The sequence below is a fragment of the Podarcis muralis genome, chromosome 13 (genome assembly GCF_964188315.1).
Source record: "Podarcis muralis chromosome 13, rPodMur119.hap1.1, whole genome shotgun sequence".
Classification (NCBI taxonomy): domain Eukaryota; kingdom Metazoa; phylum Chordata; class Lepidosauria; order Squamata; family Lacertidae; genus Podarcis; species Podarcis muralis.
Window position 1 is genome coordinate 16,205,157 of NC_135667.1, and position 20,154 is coordinate 16,225,310.

The 20,154-nt window shown below is 48.7% G+C and overlaps 2 protein-coding genes across 8 annotated transcripts; one reads left to right on the forward strand and one right to left on the reverse strand.

Annotated features, from left to right (window-relative positions):
* Positions 1-1,548: 1,548 nt before the first annotated feature.
* Positions 1,549-14,867, reverse strand: PRR14 (proline rich 14). 7 transcript variants are annotated; one of them, XM_028705076.2, is made up of 12 exons: positions 14,768-14,867; positions 10,520-10,710; positions 10,143-10,410; positions 9,485-9,615; positions 9,122-9,383; positions 8,946-8,995; positions 8,570-8,658; positions 7,201-7,918; positions 6,371-6,485; positions 6,115-6,221; positions 5,409-5,480; positions 1,549-3,550 (listed from the first exon to the last, which is right to left on the reverse strand). In XM_028705076.2, the coding sequence occupies exons 2-12, from the start codon at positions 10,615-10,617 to the stop codon at positions 3,295-3,297; spliced, it is 2,166 nt and encodes a 721-aa protein (XP_028560909.2). In that variant the 5' UTR covers positions 10,618-10,710; positions 14,768-14,867; the 3' UTR covers positions 1,549-3,294. The 7 variants fall into 7 exon arrangements, with proteins under 7 accessions (XP_028560909.2, XP_028560908.2, XP_028560907.2 ...); XM_028705075.2 differs by having other exon boundaries at positions 10,520-10,713; positions 14,768-14,859; XM_028705074.2 differs by lacking the exon at positions 14,768-14,867 and adding an exon at positions 14,618-14,761.
* Positions 14,868-16,670: 1,803 nt separating this feature from the next.
* LOC114583712 (uncharacterized) lies at positions 16,671-19,853 on the forward strand. Its single transcript, XM_077916994.1, has 2 exons — positions 16,671-17,123; positions 17,763-19,853. Exons 1-2 carry the CDS (start codon positions 16,997-16,999, stop codon positions 18,692-18,694), a joined length of 1,059 nt encoding a protein of 352 aa, XP_077773120.1. The 5' UTR covers positions 16,671-16,996; the 3' UTR covers positions 18,695-19,853.
* The last annotated feature ends 301 nt before the right edge of the window (positions 19,854-20,154 follow it).

A 20,154-nucleotide genomic window follows, 5' to 3' on the forward strand; every position in this document is an offset into this window, starting at 1 on the left:
TTGTGGAATGCTCTCCTTGGGGAGGCTTGCTTGGCACCTTCATTACGTATCTTCAGGCAACAGGAAAAAACTTTCCTCTATAACCAGGCCTTTGGCCTTTTAACTATTTGTGGCCTTTTAGAAGTGGATGGGATGTTTTTAATGTATTCCCTTTTCCTCTTGGTTTTAATGTATGTATGTGGGGTCTTCTCTCTTGTTTGGTTGTAAGTTGCTTTGAGTTGCCCTGGGCAAGATAAAGCAATTAACAAAGTCACCAAACAATGACGATGACAGACAAATGGAAATACTTCTTCACACAGCACATAAACTATGGAATTCGCTCCCATAAGAGGAATTCAGTCTCCCATTGTGAGACTGAATCAGCCTTGGTGGCCCCGATGGAGAACTTCTACTGAGAGCAAGGCACAGGGAGTATAACCATTCTCCTTCTTCTCAAGCTCTTGGTGGCTTTTTATATCATTGACCATGACATTCTCCTGGACCAACTCTTGTGAGCTGGGTATTGGAGGGACTGCACTGCAGTGGTTCTGATCCTATCTGCAGGTTTAGGTCCAGTTGAAAAGATACTCATTGGTGCCACAGCGGTTTTACATTATGGTGCACCACAAGGCACCACTTCGTCACCAATGTCTTTTTACCATACGTATAAAGTTGCTAGGAATTTTGGGACAGGATGTCATCAGTATGCAACATTCCGCTCTACTTCTTTTATACATCTGATTCAGGTTAGGCTGCACACACCCTGGACCAGTGGGCTGAATGAATCGCAGTAAGACTGTGGTTGAGTGGTTCCCAAGTCCAGGAGGCAAATTGTCTGTTCCAGACTCTCCCTTGGGTGGTTTGCATCTTGAAGGTGCTCCTGGATCCGTTTGGTCTCAATGGCCAGGAACTCCATCTATAAACCTTTGTCTGGGAGGACAATTCCTGGATTGGGATAGCTTGGCCACTGTGTGTCAGATGTTTGTAAGCTCAACATTATACAATACAGTGATGCATCCTAGGCAAGGCTTTGATTGGGTTTGGTCCAGCAGCTGGGACTACTAAGGGTGCCACATTCTGCTTGCCTTGTTTCTTCTACAAGAGGACATTTAATGTGTCTGCACCTAGGTTCTGTAACTCCCTATTACCATGAAGCAAACACCACAAGTACTTTGTTTCAGATGCCCACTTAAGCCTCTTCTGCTTGCTTTTCCAATGCGTTGTTCAGCCAATAATTTATTGCGTATCACCATCCAGATGTTGGCATAAGTTTTGTGTGCTCTTTTATGGGTATGTTCACAGCCCAGGTCCTTCGTATACTGTGCAATATTAAAACCTGTAAATTAATAAAAGCAGGCAGGACTGAGAGGAAGAGAAGTCTGAGATACACAACGGAGCAAGGTTAGCGAAAAATGCAACCATCCCCACCCAGAAAAGCACCTGACGGCAAGGCCTGCCAGATGACCCTGTAGCAAAGGTAATAAAAAAATACTGAACAGAAGCAAAAGTAGAGAATGAATGTAGCCCACCTAAGCCTTGAAGAAAGAGTTTGTTTCACCCACAACAGTATGGAGGGAAGGTGTACCATGTTTATTTAACAAGTTTTATATAGCATCAAAACCTCTAAGCAGTTTACATAACTATAGACAGGGGGACCTTTCTCCTGATGCACGTAAGGAGCAGCAGAACCTTTGTCAGGGCTTCAGAGTCTTCCAAACTTTGACCAGAGCCTACTGTACTGGGATAAAAGCTGCTCAATACATCCTAAGCAGTTAACTAACAAGAAAAGGCATTTTCCAGTAGACAAACGGACCAAAGAAAGGCCTGCGAGAGTGAATAGGATGGAAATGTCTCCACTCCCACGCAAAACCTGTTAATTTGATAAAATGAGATGTTACTGTTGCAGTACTAACCATGAGGAATCAATCAGACATGCTGTCTTTTCCTGTAACGAACAACGGAGTGAATTTCACCAATGTCAACTCTAGACTATGGTAGTTTTGAAGGTGAACGTACCACCTAAAAACAGATTTTAAACTGGGCACAAATGTGAATTTGCACAAAATGCACTGCAGACTTCACAAATCCACATATTTTGTTACTTGTTGTAGCCTCTTATACATGTACAATTGTCGTACAACCGGGTGCAGTTCGCTCGAATTCTTTCTTGCCATTTGATCCCGCATCACAGCAATTTTGCTTTTTGCCATAGCCAACGCACCTACCACCATTCCTGGTAGGAGGCAACATTGGCTGGGGATATATGATCCACCGCTTGCTATGGATTTTCATTTTCTGGTTGCTATGCCCTTGTTCCAAGGCAAAATTATTTATTGCGGTCTCCCTTAAAGCTGAATTCAGGGTCCCACCAAGGCCAGTTAAGGAGCAACTGGCAATATGTGGTTTTTTCCTCCCCCCAAGATACAAAGTTTATTAGAAATATAGATTAATAAAAAATGAAAACAAAAAACACATCATTCCTAACAAAACAGTTGATCCAAGCTAGGAACACCCAGAGGCCTTGATCCAGAGATGCAAAGGCATTCTCTCAGGATTCCCAGCCTCTCATCCACTGTCTGTGCTTAAACAGGTGGACACGTCCCCATTGCCCAGCCTATTGCTACATCGTCTCTTCCTCCACATCATCCCCTGTGCCATAACAAAAACCTGCTCCTGCTGATTCTTTCACACAGTCCCTTTTTTCTTTCTCCTTCCCATCCAACAGGCACGTCGGTTCTGCATTCCTATTTGGTTTGATGGCGATGGCCGCTCCAGAAAAGGCAACTAGGCCCTCACTTGGCTAGGCCCATCCCTTGCTGGCCTAAGTCTCTCACAGAAGGCACAACAGCGCTGGGCACTAGACACTCCTCCCATGCGCGGCACTGGCGGTCTGACTGGGCGCAGGAGGAAGAGTGCAGAGGGCGGGCAACTCTGGGGCACCACAAACATTCTTCCCCTTCCACTCGCAAGCCAAAGAGCCAAGCAAAAGGGGATTCGTGCGGTGCCAGAGCAGGCACCATGCTGGCTGGGCCAGGTGGCACAGATAGGCACCCAGGCACTATTTTCAAAGCAGCAGAGCTTGTGGCTCGGAGACTGATCAAGGGAGGAGGAGGCAACAGGCACAGAAGGCCGGTTTGATGGGGAAGTGGAGAATAAACAGCACCACAGGAGAAACTTGGAGTGGTATTGGTGACTTTGGTAGAGTTTTTTTTAAAAAAAACCAACAACACCAGCAACCTCTTTTGCTAGTTAAACAGAGGAAGTGGTCTTGGGCTCCTCGGGGTGCTGCCCTTTCCTCTAGCCTCTGCTCAGATCTCAGCATTCTTCTCCCTCAAACAGGGCATCCAGTTCAGCCAGCCGCTGCTGCAGCTTCTCCTCCAGCTCTGGACTCTGGGGCTTCTTTACCCTCCGCCCTCCTGCTGCCCTGCGACTCCTTCGGGAGTGGGCTTTGCGCTGCTTGCGAGGGAGGCCTCCCTCCTGGAATTCCATGGCCCGCTTCAGCTTGCGCTGGCTGGTGAAAATGAGCGCTCCGTTGCGTTCCAGAGGCACCTCAAAGATGGTCTCAAATGACCTGCAGGGGTAGAAAGGAAGAGGTGGGACACCAGGAAAAAGGAGACGACCTCTCAGACTCCACTAACCAAGCCTAGCAGTATAAAAAGCATAAACAAATGCAGACTAACGACAAAACTGCTGACATTTTGTAGCTGGAACAAACAATGCAACGGTTAAGGTCACCACGCTCTGCCATTATGCAGTCTGGTTTTAAGGCATGGGTCGAAATCGGGATGTTTTGGCAACATGTGGCACACAAAAAAAGCACCAAAAAGGTTTGGAGGGTGGCAGGAATGAGAAGTCACAGAACATGTCCTGGCACCTTCATAGAAAACTCAAGACAACTCCCAGCCCAAGGTCCCCTTCGCATTCAGAGCTTTTGGCATTCACTGCTCATGTCAAGTATTTGCTCCATCCATCTTAAGAACTCGAAACTTCTAAATTAAAAGCAGCACTTCTCAGGAAAGTAGATAAAATTCTGAGGGCTGCAACAGGAGCAGAAAGATGGTGCAGCAGTGACCATGAAGTACAGCACGGGGACTGAGAGATTTATCAGTTCCAAGGGCCATTGACGAAACATATCATAAGCTAGAGGACCACAGTTCATCCACTTATTTGCATATTGCTTTCAGGATACGGGGCAGATGTTAAAACTGTAAGTGGCTGGCATTTCACTTGTGTTCTATTTACCGCTGGTCCAGTCAGGCTACAAAAAAACAAGAGTTTGCAGTGAAATCCAGAGTGCTCTTTTGCTTGTTCCAATAGCACCAGTTTCTCTTGAAACTGCATTTCCCCCGTTTCAACTGAGGTTTTAAGGCAAACCACTTGGTGCTACAGGACCAGCAGGGCCATTTCATTTCATTTCTTAAGTGTGTACACCACCCTTCATCTCAGGGCGATCCACAACAAAAGTGGACCTTGACAGCTAGGTGGGACAGCCCGCCTACCAATCACCTGACATGGTGACGGACAGGTAGGTTGTCCCACCTGCCTGTTAAATATGGCCCATCAGTTGCCGTCAAGTTAGGATCTGGCCCACTAGGTGAAAAAGGTTCTCTGACCCTGGTTTAGGTGCAGCAATGGTCACCCAATGGGAGATCTTTAAAGGGGGATTATGAAGTTCATGGGTGATAAGGCTTATCAATGACTAGTAGGATCTCTAGGGACAGAGATAATATGCCTCTGACTACCAGCTGCCCAAGAATAGTGTTTACTTTTGGGATTGCCTTTCTCCATATCTGCCCACTCAACCACTTCAAGAAGAGGAACTTGCAGCAGCACCTACACATTGGAACCCCCTGCCTACTGACATCACACAGGTGCCTTGGTTGCACTTTTTCTGGCCCCGGCTTAAAGCATTCATGTTTAGGCAAGCCTATCCAGACCAGTAGAAGCTACACGTGTTTTCATTTGCCTTTGTTGATTTCAATCAGTTTTGAATGTTTTTAAAACACCTGTGTTTAAGTGTCTTTTATTGATAATGGGTAATTTAATTCATTTCTTTGCAGGCTTTCTCAAAGGCAGCAGGTTAGACTAGGTGGACCTTCAGTCTGGCCCAGCAGGGCTCTTATATTCCTATATGTCAAAGGCTCAGAAAATAGGGAGAGCTTGTACACTACTGCTCTATGCCCCTGTGACCACCACTGCCCCATAACTATCCTCATCCCGTTTTTGGGGGAGCAAACTATGAATGTTCACAAATATAGTCAGACTGCTGGAGGTAGTGCTTATCGCTTGCGGATGCTGAAGTCAGAATCTGGGGTTGCTGGCTTGAAATGACTGAGGGGAAAGAGAGAGAAGGGTGTGTGCACATAAAAGTAATGAATACTGGTGTTTTAGAAAAGGACAGATGCCAGCAGACTTCCTCACTTCCTCACCTCTTCTCTGTGGGTGTGCGGTAGTTCTTGTTGGTGTAGATCTCCTCCAGGCTGAACTCTTTCTTGTTCAACCTGACACAGGAAAGAAGAGAATAGAGTTCATCACCCAGAAATGGCCTTGGCCTACGATAAAATATGTGTGCGTGCGTGTAGATATTGATATATAGGAATACTCACTTAGCCCTGCTGGGCACCAGATTGCTTTCCCTGTTACCCCGCTTTGCTCCCATGCTCTGCCCAGAAACCACCAGCTTACCTCTTAAGCTTGAAATTCAATCTGAATCAGGCCCAATGGTTTAGCCCACTGGGTTTTTATTGCTTTTATTGCCCAAGAGTACCAGAGTCAGCACACACTCCACCACTCAAGTGGTCCCTGTCAGAGAGGCTCTGCATTTGTTTCAGTTGACAGACAGATGATCAACTAACAAATCCTTAACATTGGTGGACAGCCCTAATTCTTGACTGGCATGTTCAACTCAGCTAGTGCTTTTAATTTTAAAAACCCCAAAACCATTTACACCTTTCCTTAGGTGAGCCCCCTCTCATAAAGCATTCATCTGCCCCCAGGCTATAGAAGACCACATCTGCCTCCTTGCCAAGCACTGTGGAATCTGAATCCAGAGTTCCTAAACCACTGTCAGGCTAATTCACAAGCTACTCGTCTCCTTTTGCAGAAAGGCGCCCTCCATTCCACTCTAGCCCTCACCTGACAGGCCGGGGAAGCCCCATGGGAGTGAGATTTGCTTGCTGCTTGGACGGTGTCTTGCGGATCCTTATGGAGGACACCTTCCCTACGGTGTTGTCTTGGGATCCCTGCAGGTTTTAGGGAGGTTAAGAAGGATTTTGAAAGGCCACAATGGCAAAGCAAAATGGCCCTCAAACTGAGAGCAGGTACCACAGACCCCCATTCTTCATGGTGCAGCACCTCCTAATTGAGAAGCTTGAGTCAAACAGCAACTGACCTTCATCTCAACTTCTGAAAGTATCATCTGCTCCGACGTGAGCAACTCTGAGTCGACCACGTCCAGGCCAATCCCAGACACCCTCCGTCCATGATCAGGCGAGGGAGAGAGCTCCCTGCGGAGGACAGAGGAGAAACCAAGCATCGAGTATTAGAGTTAGACGTTGATGTTTCCCAGCTGACAGTTCTCCCTCTTCAGTGGAGGGGACTTTAAAAGAGGAAGGCAAACCAGTAAAGCAATGCCACACAGCACCGAGGGTGCAAAGCCTTTCTGCCTGTGAGCAGAACCAAAGGGGGAAGAGGCTCAGCCCATTTGCCTCCAGCACTAGTCAATGAATGGAAATGCCTCATGGAGAATCAGACCTCCGGTGCTTCTGGTCTGACATCATCTCCACTGCCTGGTTTTTAGGAAAGGGGCTTTTCCAAAACTGTCACTCAAGCTGTTGCCTGGAGGTGCAGGGGATAGAACAATAGATCTCTGACGTGCAAAGGATGTGCCTCAGCACTAGGACACAACTCCTCCACATACACACTAGATATTTCCTCTTCCAAATAGACCCCTTGAAGTAAATGAAATTAACTTGGATCCATTAACTTCAATAAGTCCACTTCAAGGAGGATTCAGCCTCTGAGGTTTTTTAAACAACCACCCTAGAATGGCACAAACAACCCCACAGTGCTTGCTTGCTTCTTTCTCCCTCTTGGTTTTGAATGGGAAAGGAGCATACACTTACCTAACATGTCATTTGTGCCCTTTTATGGTGTTCAAAGGAACAGCTGTTAGACTCTTGAGGGATAACAAACAGCTTGCGGGGAGGAGAATATTTTTACCTGGAATGGACGGTATCTGGTTCACGGCGGCAGGAAGGCACATGGGAGGCATAGGGGGAGCCATCACAGTGGGGAATGTGCACGGAGGGACCCAGCAAGAAGTGTGCGGGGGGCGTGCTGAAAGGATACACCTCCTTGCGCAGGCAGGGCGGGGTGGGGCGGCCCAGCTCCCGGGACACTTCCAGGCTGCAGACGGTGTGGCGACGCTGTCGCAGCTGCGCAGAGAGCGGAAGGGCCACGGGGGAGGCTTGCCACAAGCGGGCACCAGGGACGTCAGGGCAGGAGTAGCTGCGTCCAAGGCGGGGCTGAGGGGCCGGGTCCCCTTCGTTCAGGCGCCACTGGCGGATAGGGGGCCGCCCGCTCACCACCGCGTCACCCATATCCTCTTCCTCCTCCTCGTGGTGGCAGCTCCTCTTCCGGGGGCGTGGTTCCGAAATGGCGATTTTCACCTCGATGTTGACTCTTTGGCGGGGTGTTCTTGGCTGGGCTGCCTCCTGCTCCTCATTCCCTGGAGGGCAGGGGGGCAGGGACGAGGGCCCCTCGGTGGACTGCACGGCTGGCTTGGACGGGGTCAGGAAGATGTCAGCAAAGGCCTCCAGCTTGGAGCGCACGCTCTGGAAGACGGGGACCAGACCCCAGTGCCGGAAACGGGAGGCAGACGATGGACGCAAGAGAGCAGATGCTGAAGGCAGCCAGGATGGAGCTTCAGTGGATACATCTGGCAGGAAGGGAAAGGAACAACATTGTCACAAGAGGGCCAAAGGGAGCCTTCCCCAAACTGGGGTCATCCAGGCCTATGGGACTACAATTCCCATCATCCTTGCCCATTGGCCACGCTTGCTGGGGCTGGTGGGAGATGTCGTTCAGCAACATCTGAAGGGCCAAAGGTTTCCAATCTCTGACCTAGAGTCAAGAGTTGTCATCCCCCAACACACTGACACACACACACTTTGTGAAGGATACAGACATCTTCCCCTTCTGTTTACACCTGGGAATCTTCCTCCAGCTGCTTAGCTGTTGCCTTTCTTAGATTATTAACTGGTCTCAAGATTTCTGGAGCGTACTCTGACCAGCTGATATTCAGCTCAGCTTGACTCTTGGCACTCCCATCTGGATGCCTGAGTCTCTGCCCGCTTCATCTAGCCCCATAAACCCTTGCCATGGGTGGGAGATGACTGATCATCCAGCCTGGATTCAGTCCAACATGGGAATTTTTCCTGCATTCCCAAAGGGGTTTTCAGGCTCCATGGGACCAGGGAAGTTCCAGTGAAGTTACACACACAAAATACTTGCACACCCCTGAGATGCCACTTTGCACTGAAGGACAGACTTAACAGCACACAACACCTGAATCAAGAGTTTTCCCTACCTGTTTGATGACACTGGTCTTGTGGGTCTTGAGGGATTTGGGTGTCCCTATTTGGAGATGATTGGCGAGGCAGCATCAGCTGATCACTCCTGATTAAGCAGAGAAACACAGTGGGGTAGTGATAAAGCAGTCTCCTTAGCCCCTCTCCTCCCCGTGCTTTGAGACACACCCAGGGGGTCAAAGTTAGCATTTCTCCCAAAAGGAAAGAGACCATCACTTTACCCTCCAAGGGAGTTTGGGATGGAACAATAGGCACCAACTGTAACCCTTGAAGTGGATCAGTTCTCTTGCTGGGTGACTGGCATCGTCTTTAAAGGATGGGGGGAGGCACAAGCAGTTCTGTGCCTTCATTGCTTTTGTTTAGGGGGGCACTCACCCATAGCGGGCTGAGGAGGTCTCCGGCTGCTCCTTGCCAATGCCAGCAACCTGCCAGCAAGAAAAGACAGCTGAATCAAAATGTGGACTGAGCCGCCACCCTCCAACTCCTTCAACAGGATTCTCCCTGTCCCTCCCAGCGCTATTTGGTGAGGCTGCTTCCCAACCTTAACTAACCAGAGCTTGGCTCAAGGAACCAGCCTCCAAACTGGTGGCGAGGATTTGCTGATGAGCCGCTTCCAGCAGGGAGGTCTTTGTCCCCTCGCTCCCCTTTGCAAGGAAAACCCCCTTCTGAAGGCGCTGCCTCTTGGCGTGCAGGCGCTCTGAAGCGCGACACCGTGGGGGACACACCCTCTTGTCCCACAGTTGCCGGCGGGCGTGCTCCCACTTCTCTTGAGGCTCTCGATGGGATGGAGGGTAGCCCTTAGGGGGAGACGATCTGAGGGTAGGAAGGGTAAAAAAAAAGGCAGAATGTTTTAAATCAGGTGCTCGATCCCAAAGCTGTTCCACTCCTTCCGCCTCCCTGGGGCCTCTCCTCACCTGCACACTGGACTACTTTGTGTCTTTGTTGACCAGGAAACTCTGTCTTCATTCACAGCTGCTGACTGGGGGGGATTTGCGCAGGGAGATGTGGCAGGTCTTTGGGGAGGAGAGCCCCCTTGTGGATCATTCTGGGCAAAGAGAGGCGCACACCAACTTTCAAAGAGCTTAAGAATAATGAGGGACAGGGGCCTCCTTTCCCCTTTCCCCCCACCTTCCATGTGTATGTTTACTCAGGAATCAACTCATGGGGACAAGGCATCCTTCAGGGTCCTTAATCCAAGTGGCTTGACTCCTCCATCACAATGCAAGAGGTACACTATAGGTCACAATTCTCCTGGTCTGGTAGTGCAAAGCACCCTGGGAGCTGCAGTGCACAGTGGGAAAACCAGTGCTTTTTTTTAGGAGGTTCTCAAGGGTATGCAGTACCAGAAACTCTTTTTTGTTGTTTTTAAAAAGTGTGGCACTTACTGTAACAACTTCACGGTGAGTACCGGCACCTATTTCTCTAGAGAGAAAAGCACTGGGGGAAACTATGGAACTGGGGCCTCGAGACCTGTTCAACGGGTTCTCCCACCTCAGAACCAGATTTCATACAGCCCATTAGGAATCCTCTCATGCCCCCTGCAACCCAGCCCCCGCACTGAGGCATCCTCACAAGCATTTGGGATGTTGAAAAGTCCTCCAGGTTGACAGCCAGCATCTTCCGCTGCTGCTTCTCCATGGGAGAGGCCACCTGCCACAAGGTCTCTCCCACCGCGCCGCAAACTTCCCCGTTCTGCTCCGCCGTTCGGAGCGGCCCCTGCTGAAGTCGCTGCCTCTTGCTGGGTGACAGCTCGGCATCGCCACATGGAAGGGGGCATGCCCCCCCTGTCTCGAGGGGCTTCTGGAGCAGGGCTGAGGATTCCTGCTCCTCAGAGGAAGGCCTGGAAACATGGAAGGACACAGAGAGAACGTCACAGCGGTGACACAATTTCTGTCTCGCCTCTCCCACTCAGGACTTTGACAGGGAGGAGAGTCACTCTTTTCTCTCACCTGTAGATGAGGATTTTTCGCCGTCTGATCTGCCTCTCCAAGTGTGACATTGGCTGAGGGTTCCTCTCAGATGTTCGTTCAAGGAGGGGCCACTCCATGGCCTGTCTCAGAAGGGAGACACCAAACCCCTTCCTGGCATCAGGAAGGTGGCCGCCCCAGAACAGCCCACAAGGTCTTCATTCCTCCCTTCTCTGCTTCAGAAAAGGAAAAAACCAGAATTAAAATGACTGCATTCCCATGGTCCCCAGATATAGTTCTGCCTTTTAAAGCCAAATGCTACTTTAATCCAGATTAACCTGGAATGTGTAACACCACACCCAGATTGTCAAAACCTACTGCACGGATGACAAATCACAATTCTCTTTGCTAGCTGGAGAAAACTTCACATTTACTACTGAACTAAGCAAAGGATGGTTAAGAGGGCACTCCTGTTCTTGTCTACTCAGAAGTAGACCTCTCTCCCCTGGGTTCAATAGGACTTCCTCCCAGCTAAGCGTGTGTAAGCATTGAACCCTATGTGGGTCAGGGGGGGTACACAGCCTGACTAAAAACCCCTAGCAATGCCACCCCCTCCTTTCTATTGGACCAGCAGGCTCAAACATGCATCCCTCCAATGGCACTGAACAAGACACAGAGGCCAGCATGAGAGCTTATTAGGTTTCCCCTTAGAGAAGGTAATTATAAATCATTAGGAGCCATGCAAATAGCACCTTAGCAACAACCAAAAAAACCGCCCTTCCTTCACGGAGATTCTCCAGGGCTACAAGACTAGAAGCTCAGGTAGGAAGGGAAAACTTCTCAGTGGGAGACAATGTGTTGCTTCTGCAGATCCCTCCACCCAGGGAGATGGGTAAAATCAAGCACGCACTTGCCAAATGGGGGACAGCAAATTAAAGGTGGGGGCTAGAAACAGAAGCACTGCAAAGACAAGTACTACAGCAAGCAAGGCAGAAGGAAATCCAAGCTGGAAAATGCACTCCATGGCTTTTAAAGGGCTCAACAGAACAGAAAGAGGGAACCTGTTGCCTTGCACTGGTGTTGGTCTACAGTACTGTACATAGAATTGTAATTGGAAGGGACCACAGGCGTCATCTAGTCTAACACCTTGCGATGGAGGAATCTTTTTGCCCAACGTGGGGTTCAAACCCACAACCCTGAGATTAAGAGTCTCCTACTCTACCAACTGCCCTTGCTGGCAAGAGCTAATGGCAGTTGGGAGTCCAGCATCATGTTCAGGGACATGGGTTGCCCAACTCTGCAACACAGATACACACTAAAGGCAGACCAACGTTTTAGTGGATTTACGTTTCCGCACATGACAGGAGCCTTGCTCAGACATTCATCTTGTCTGTGACCTTCCTCACATTTGACATCTCATTAGCGATTATTCTCAAAAGTTAGCCCTGGCAAGAAGAGATCCAGGAAGACTGTGGGAGGAAGGGTAGGAAATGCCGAGTAATGCCGGGTGATAAAACTCAAGCCAACAAAAGCGTCCCAAGTCATGGCAAGATGAAACAAATAAGAGGCAAGCAGCCAAGTGAGCAGAGGGTAGGTGATTTTGCTGGGGCTACTGCCAGTGGCAATATTAGGCTGTCTCAGACCATATTTTCTCAGTAGAGTCCTGGACTAACCAGCTTGGAACAGCTGCTCCCTTCAGCAAAGACACTGTGATCTCTTCCATCCAAATATTTTCCTCCCAGGAGTCGGTATTTTAATATTTATTAGGTATTAGCAGCATTTATGGGAGTCTTAAAAATCCACTTATCCAATTTCCTGTTTTGCAGCATAATTATTCGCTGGGTCTTCTTAACTATGTAAGAAGATTGGTGGGGGTGATGCCAGGCAAAGATGGCAGGCAAAGATGGGAGTTCTGTCCCTTGGACATGGAGGGACAGTGTAATCAACGATCCTCCTCAAAACTTGATCAGCAAAGATAACAAGGAATGCAAAAGTGCCATGGCTCTGAACAAGAAAGAAAGCTACTTCACTATCAGAGAATGAGGGTAAAGGATACCTTAACTGAAAAAGAAACCATAGGTCCCAGCTTGGTTCCAAAAGCCTTAAAACTATCCAGAGAAGGACAAGACCTCCTGACTGAAATTAATCAAAGCATAGCTAAAATGCATGAGGATTTGCTTCAAAATGGGATGCAAAAATAAAATCATTAGAGGCTAGCATTGTTGATCTGACAGCCCAAATGGCAGATACCTGCAAGTGAGGCCCTGAATATGGGCATTGAACATCAAAGCAGCCTGGACTGACTTCAAAGAGAACTGAACATTTCCCCTCAAAAGGAGTTTTATTGGGGTTTCAGACAAGTGGAAAGGTTAAAAGTCAATAGTCTTCAGAAGGGTTTTGGGTTTGATGGGGAAAATTTACTAAGCATACATGGAACTGTAAAAACTGAGGAAGGAATGCTGAAATAATACTGTAACTTATAATTTTTCAAACAATTTTTATCATAGCAGATGGTAATTAAAATTATATTGCTAACATCACAGGGGTCTAGGCTCTCCAGTGAAGGGTATTTGCAGAATTAAACCATAATAACCTGACTCTCTTTTTTGTATTACAGCAAATTCATTTAAATTAATTGCAATATTTTTGCACCAAAAAAAGTTTTCATGGAAATTAAGCACTACTCTGTTACAAAACACATTACCTTGAAACAACTGACAAGAGGTATTAAAACAATTTTGAACTAAATCATTCTGTTCCATCTAAAACATGGAAAAGGAACACAAATGTGAAGGATTGCCAGAGATTTTGTAAAATTTTACCAGGGAAGAGTAGAAGTAGAAATGTCAGAAACTGGAAAAATAACTACAATGCAATTTGGATGCCCAAAACAACTAGCAAAAAATGGATATACCAAAAGAATAGTTTTATTTGAGCTTCTGTATACCCTGTCTGGTTTATTATTATCGATTATTTGTTTGCATTATAAAATATATATATTTGTATTGTGTATTATTTGAATTATGAAATAATACGAGCACGGGGCATCCAGAAAGTATAAAACAATGCATCTACATAAGAATATGAATCATTGCCAAAATATAATATTGACTGTCCTTGACTCTTCCTGCCACACTTGTCATCCCCTCATGCCACACCCTTTGATAACCACACACACAAACGCTTATTAAAAACCTACGGAAGTGGAGACATCATCCCATCTGCTCCTGCCTCTCACCATCCCTGGTGATGGACCCTTGGTGCGTTCAAAAGGTGAGGATGTGGGGCATGTGGAAAAAGGGAAACCATAACCCAGGGTTGCACCTGACCCAACGATCCCTCCCAGAACTGGATTTCAGTGGCAATTCTAGGATGCTGGAGGAAAGGGGTCTGCTGTCTATTCAGGATCCCTTTCTCTCTCCCCCCCCCCCCAGTCCTGCTTCGCAGCCTAGGTTCACCCGCCACACAGGTAAGCACGGGCACCGTCAGGCCCCTCTTTCTCTTGGGGGTCGCCTCCTAACTATCCCCACCGCCTCAAGATCCGTCCCCTTTAGCTCTCCTGCCGATTCCTCCCTCACAGACCTAAAAGGGCCGGCTCCAGAGGAGGAGGCGGTGTGGGGAGGAAGAGCTTGCCTCCGATTACCTGTCGGCTCCTCATCCAGCCCCCACCCCCCTGGTGCTCTGCCCTAGGCAGGATCAGCACCGCTCCCTGGCGGGAGGAAAGGCAAGGCGAGTAGAAGCGGAGGCTGCTCCTCTTTCCTCCGAGGGAGAGCGGCAGCACCAGGCAGAGAAGGCGCCGGGTGGACAGTCCCTCCGCGCACCCCTGACAGCCGGGTTAGGTGTGGGGCTGGACGGTGCCCCCCTCTGACTCCTCAGACGCTTCCTCCAGATCCTTCCGCCCTTCTCCTCCCCACCCCACAAAAAACATCCAACTTCATGGGGGTCCCCCCGCCCCAAATATCTGCCCCCCCCCACATGGTGGCCTTTTGCTCCTTCCACCCCCTCTCGATCCTCCCCACAAGTTGCCCCCTCCCCGCCTCCTCCTTCGCCCCGTAATCCGCCAGGCGCGCCCGACCCGACACCGGCCGGCCACCCCACCCGGGAGCGGCGCCCCCCTCGCCCGCCCCATCCAGGTCTCACCTCCGCCGCCTCCCTCCCTTCCTGGGGCTTCTCGCCTGCCTCAGGCAAACAAACTGATAAGCACCCGCATCTCAATGTGAAAAAAATAAAATAAATAAAACTACTCCGCACGCTCGACCCCGCCTTTACCGCCTCCTCTCTCCAACTCACCAGCTCGCCCTCTTCCTCCTCCCCTCGCCCTTCTCCAAGCAGCCGCTGGACAGTGCCCGAGCCGTCTCCACATGCAGCCCACCCAATGGCCATGCGTCTTGTTAATGGTCCCAACCAATAGGCGCGCGGTTTCTTAACCGGCGTCTGGTAGCTACAGCGCCGCCATCGCTGTTCAGGGCAACAACAAAAAAAGTTGGTCGTAGACTTTTTTGAGTTTGTGTTGCAAAAGGAAGCGGTGCGACCGCCTTCTTCGCTAAAAGGCGTCTGCGCCGTTGAAGTCAGCAGGCCCGCCATCTCAAGAAAGGGCAGGGAATGAGAAGGAAATAGGAAGGAAAACGTACAGGGCGGTAGCCATTTTGGGTGAGGGCAGAGTCTGGTTGGCGCCGTTTAAGACGCCGCCATTTGAGGGGAAGACCAGAAATTCAGGCTTTAAAGAAGCCGTGTTTCCATTTTCCAGTTGGATGCGATGGAATAAAGAATAGTAGTTTCCTTGGTTCCTTCCTTCAGGGAGGTCGTTTCATCATACACGCGGTTTTTGAGGGAGATTAATCTCTATTAGGTTAGAATTATAGAATTATAGAGCTGGAAGGGACCCCCAAGGGTCATCCAGTCCAACGCCCTGCAATGCAGGAATAAGTTCGTTGTAAGGCAGTGCAAAACACCACACACACATAAAGACTAATTTAATATGTTATTATTATTATTTATTAAATTTCTATACCACCCTTCATCCGAGGATCACATGGTGGTTTACAACATAAAAACACAAAAATACATAACATAGTAACAAACAAAATAATACTGCCTCCAACGCACACAGTTTAAAGGGCTATATATTGCTTAATTAGCCAAAGGCCTAGGAGAAGAGGAATATCCGCCTGGAGGAAAAACATTTGTGTTCATATTTTTTTAAAAATGTTGAGGTATGAAGTGCTCACCATCTTGCCAGTTCATTCCCTCCACACTCCTAGGCATGTCTGCTCAGAAGCAGGCTTCTGCGTCAAAGGAGGCCTCCAAGACAGAATGATCTTTGCCAAGGAATCAGACCGACCAGGATCTGTGCATATTCCCCCTCATCTCTCTCTGAAAGTAGTAGTGATGAGTAAAGGTGCACTCCTTACCCCCATTTACCACGTGGAATTCACCTAGACCTATTTCTGAGTAGACATGGTAGGGATTGCCAGCTTAGCTTGGGTTAGAAAACTCAGGGGGGAGGAAACTGATTTTCTAGATCCATTTCAACCTGGGTTTCAGCCAGGTTTCGGCACAGACAGAAACTGCTTCCAACAGAAGCAGTTTCCAGGCCCCATTCAAAGTACTGGTTTTGACCTATAAAGCCTTAAAAGGCTCCTGACCACAATACCTCAAGGACTGGCTCTCACCCTGCAATCATCCTCCAAGGCCCTTCTGCGTGTGCCTCCTCCAGAAGAAGGTAGTAATATGAGAATGGGCCCTTTCTACAGTGGCTCTGTGTTTGTGGAGTGCCCTCCCCAAGGTGGTTCGAATGGCACCTTCATTATATACACCTTTAGGTGCCAGGCAACCAGGCCTTGCGCTGATTAACATCCTACACCCTTTTAAATGTGTTTGTGGGGTGGGGGTAAGGGGAGTTATTAGTTTGTGGTCTTCTTGTCGTTTTTGTAAAACATTTTGTGCTTCATCTTCCATTTTTATGTTTTGAACCACCCTGAGATTAAAGGATGAAGGGCGGTATACAAATTTCATAACTAAATAAGTAATGATATCCCTTAGCAAATCTCTGCCCTACACTTGCCCTTTTCTTGGACGAAGCCTTGCCCGAATGAAGGTACCATTCATTTCCCCCATGTGACCCCTTCCCAGACGTTGTTGGACTGCAATTCCCATCATCCCTTGCCATTGGCTATGATGGCTGAAGCTGATGGGAGTTGGAGTCTATCAGCCTCTGGCGCGCACCGCGTTGGCTACATCGCTTCACCGGTTCTAAATGATAGCTGCCTCCGCCCTCCTTCATCTCTCGGATTCGCCCGTCCTCTGCCCTCAGGATCAATGGGGTTTTTTTCTACCCAGACCTTTTCTTTTAAATGTCACCCGCTTGGGGAAACTACGCCTCCCAGGATGCCGCGCAGATCCAGCCCTCTTCCTCACCGCGCCTTGCGCTGCGTCGGCTAAGTGGGAAAGTGCGCGGCAAGCGCGGCGCTCGTCCAGGCTGCCCCTCGCGCCGCCCTCGGCCCGCTTGCTGCCCCTGCTATGGCGGCAGGGGCTCCCTCGGCTGTTCCTGCCCGCAGCCCCCCTCGGTGGCTCGGAGGCCCTGCTGACGGCTCCGTGTACCTCCTCCTGCCCGTCCCTGCTGGAAGTGCCCTGGTGCTAACACCAGGTGAGCATGTGGGGGGTACGGACGGAGGGTTTGCTCGGAAACCGGGGCTAAACTTGACCCAGGGATCTGCCCTAGAATAGCATTTTTAGCCAGGTCTAAAGTCTGGATCTTGAAATGTCTGCCTATGTGTTAGAAAGTGGGAGATGGACTCGTGTTTGTTTGTGTGCGTGTAAGGGTAGATGAAACTGCACCAGTAGGTTTCCTGAGTAACACTGCAAGCCTAACCCCATTTACCCGAAAGTAAGCACCACTGAATTCCATAGGCCTTAATTCTGGGTAGGCATGGTTAGGAGACTACGTACTGCAAACCCCACGAAAACCCTTAACACTGTTTCTCTCTTCATATGGATGCAGCCTACATATTTCATAACCCAGGGGCTTCTTGGTTCTTGTGGTAGATATCACACCGTCTTCCTGTGCAAATTTTTCTCTTCCCAAGATGTTTTTCAGAGGGATTCCTCATCTTGCAACGCTTAACCCAGGGATGGGGAAACCTGTGGCCCGCCAGATGTTATTGGACTCCAATCAGCCCAGCCAACATGGCCAATGGTCAAGGATAGTGGATGTTGTGGTCCAGTAGCATCTGGCGGGCCAAAAGCTTCTCCATTCCTCCTTATTCTGCCTCTTTTCTGTCTGCAGCAGATGGAGCAAATTCTGCCTGGATTCTGTCTCTCCCTGCAGAGAGCAAGAACAAAGTGGAAAACCCACAGGAAGATGGTGCACAGCCACGTCCCATTTCCTCAAGTAGCTCCAGCGGGAGTGGAAATAAGGTGCTGCAGAAAGGAGGCTCTGCGAAAGACCAGCCGACTTTTTGTAAAGGGGACTTGAAGGACCCTCTGCGGGCCTTGTGTGGCAAAACAAAATCCTACAAATGCCCCGACTGCGGGAAAAATTACCGCAGGAGCACAGACCTCTTGAGGCACCAGAGGACCCACACGGGAGAAAGGCCTTATCTGTGCCTGGACTGTGGGAAGAGCTTCAGTCGGAGTTCAATCCTCCTGGAGCACCAGAGAATCCATACAGGTGAGAAGCCATACAAATGCAGCCACTGCGGGCAAGGATTTAGCCAGAGCTCCAACTGTAAGCAGCATGAGAGGACTCATGGGAAGGAGAAAAGGAGTGACCCAATACACTGGGGATCAACTTGGCAAAGGACAGAGGTTCAGAGGCGTGGGCCTAAAAGCCTGAAAAGAATTGATGAAGGTGCAAAAGCTGGACTCAGATCTCAGTCTCCAGGGGGAAGTTCCTCATGGAGCTCAAAGATGGTGATGAAGTATCAGAAAAGCCATAGGATGGAGAAGCCCTACAGGTGCCCTGAGTGCGGGAAATGCTTTGCACGTAGCACGGATTTCATCCGGCACCACATTACCCACACAGGAGAAAAGCCCTACACGTGTGTGAAATGTGGCAAGAGTTTTACGCGCAGCTCGGTCCTCATTGAGCACCAGCGAATCCACACGGGAGAGAGGCCCTACAAGTGTCGGCTGTGCGGAAAGGGCTTCAGTCAGAACTCTAACCGTAACCAACACGAGACAATCCACCAGGCTAAGAAATCTCCTGACGCTTCCTGAGTGGCAGTGGAACTTGTTACTGGGGTGTGGGACTCACTAGAATCCACTTGGCTGGGGAGAAGGCCTGAAGCGCAAGTCCAAGGGGGTGCAGATGTCCCAAGGCAAATTTGAAGCTATTGTGTGTTAGAATCCAAAATGGTGAGGAAAAGTCCAAGGCTGCAAGTTTATGCCCACTTACTTGGGGCTAAGCCCCACTGAATTAAATGGGACTTACTTCTGAGTAGACATGGGTATGATTGCAGCACTCAAGTGGTATAGGGGCTTATTTTTATATGAGGTGATTTGTCAATAAAAGGTTCTTGCTGCAGAAATCATGAGGAAAACACATGTATCTATGAAAAACCTTACTATTGACACTGAGAGGAAATAAATTAATTTTGTTACAAATTATAATATTCTTGTTAATTGTTCTGTGCACCCCAAATGTAAATTCCACTATGTTCAGTGGAATGAGTGCCATATTTAGGGTGGTCCAGGCGGTTCCCACACAGGGTGCCAAGCCAAGGGGAAGAAAAATTGAGAATATCCATAATTAAGAAGAATCCTTTGGGGGTACCAAATTTTGGCCTCACACAGGTGGCCATATTACAAAGATTACTAAAATCCACTTTGGTGGAACTTACTTCTTCCATTCAGAAGTAAGTTCCACCAGGTAAGTGGGCACAGGAGAGCTGCTTGTTAGAAAACCTTTATAATTTAAATAAAAGAAAGAATACGGAAAAGGAAATAGTACCAGCAGGTGATCTTTTTCTTTCCCATATAGTGATCATTACTAATGACTGCTGGTACTTAACTCTATTCTAAAAGATAGTGAGAGTGTACAGCCTGATCATATTTCATACAATCTACAGAAAACTGCAAGAAAGTAACTTGGGTTTCATCACTTCATGGTGGTTGTTTTTAGATTAGAGTAGTAGAAACATTTGCTTGATTAGTCTGAACTTGTCTTGCATTATACCATATCCTGGCCATACACACAATCACTGCAGCATTTTCTTTTCTTTTCCCATCAGTGAATTTGTTCTGTTACATTTGTACCCTCTTTCACTATATATGGCTTGCTAATTTTTTTTTCTAATTTATTTTAACGAAAGCTAAATCTGCTTATTCCATGGTCCTGAAAATAAAAGTGCCTTTGAGGATGTGCATGCCACCCCAATCTCTGGGCAGTGTGAAATTCCAGGGGTTCCAGGCATTTCCTTCGGGAATGAGGCACAGTGGGGACTGTGGTGTCTTTATGACATATGGTTTATTTACACATACAGTATATACGACCTGAGCCTACAATGGAGGGGTACACAGCATCTAAGCCCCAAGGAGGTCCTGCTTCTCCCACAGCCCACAGCGTTGGATTCCAGCATAAATCAGGCCTGGCTCTCGCTCTCTCTGCCCTTGCAGCCTGTAGTTTTTGCCTGCAGCTTCTAGCTCATATCCCTCAACTCTCAACTCTAGCCTTTTGT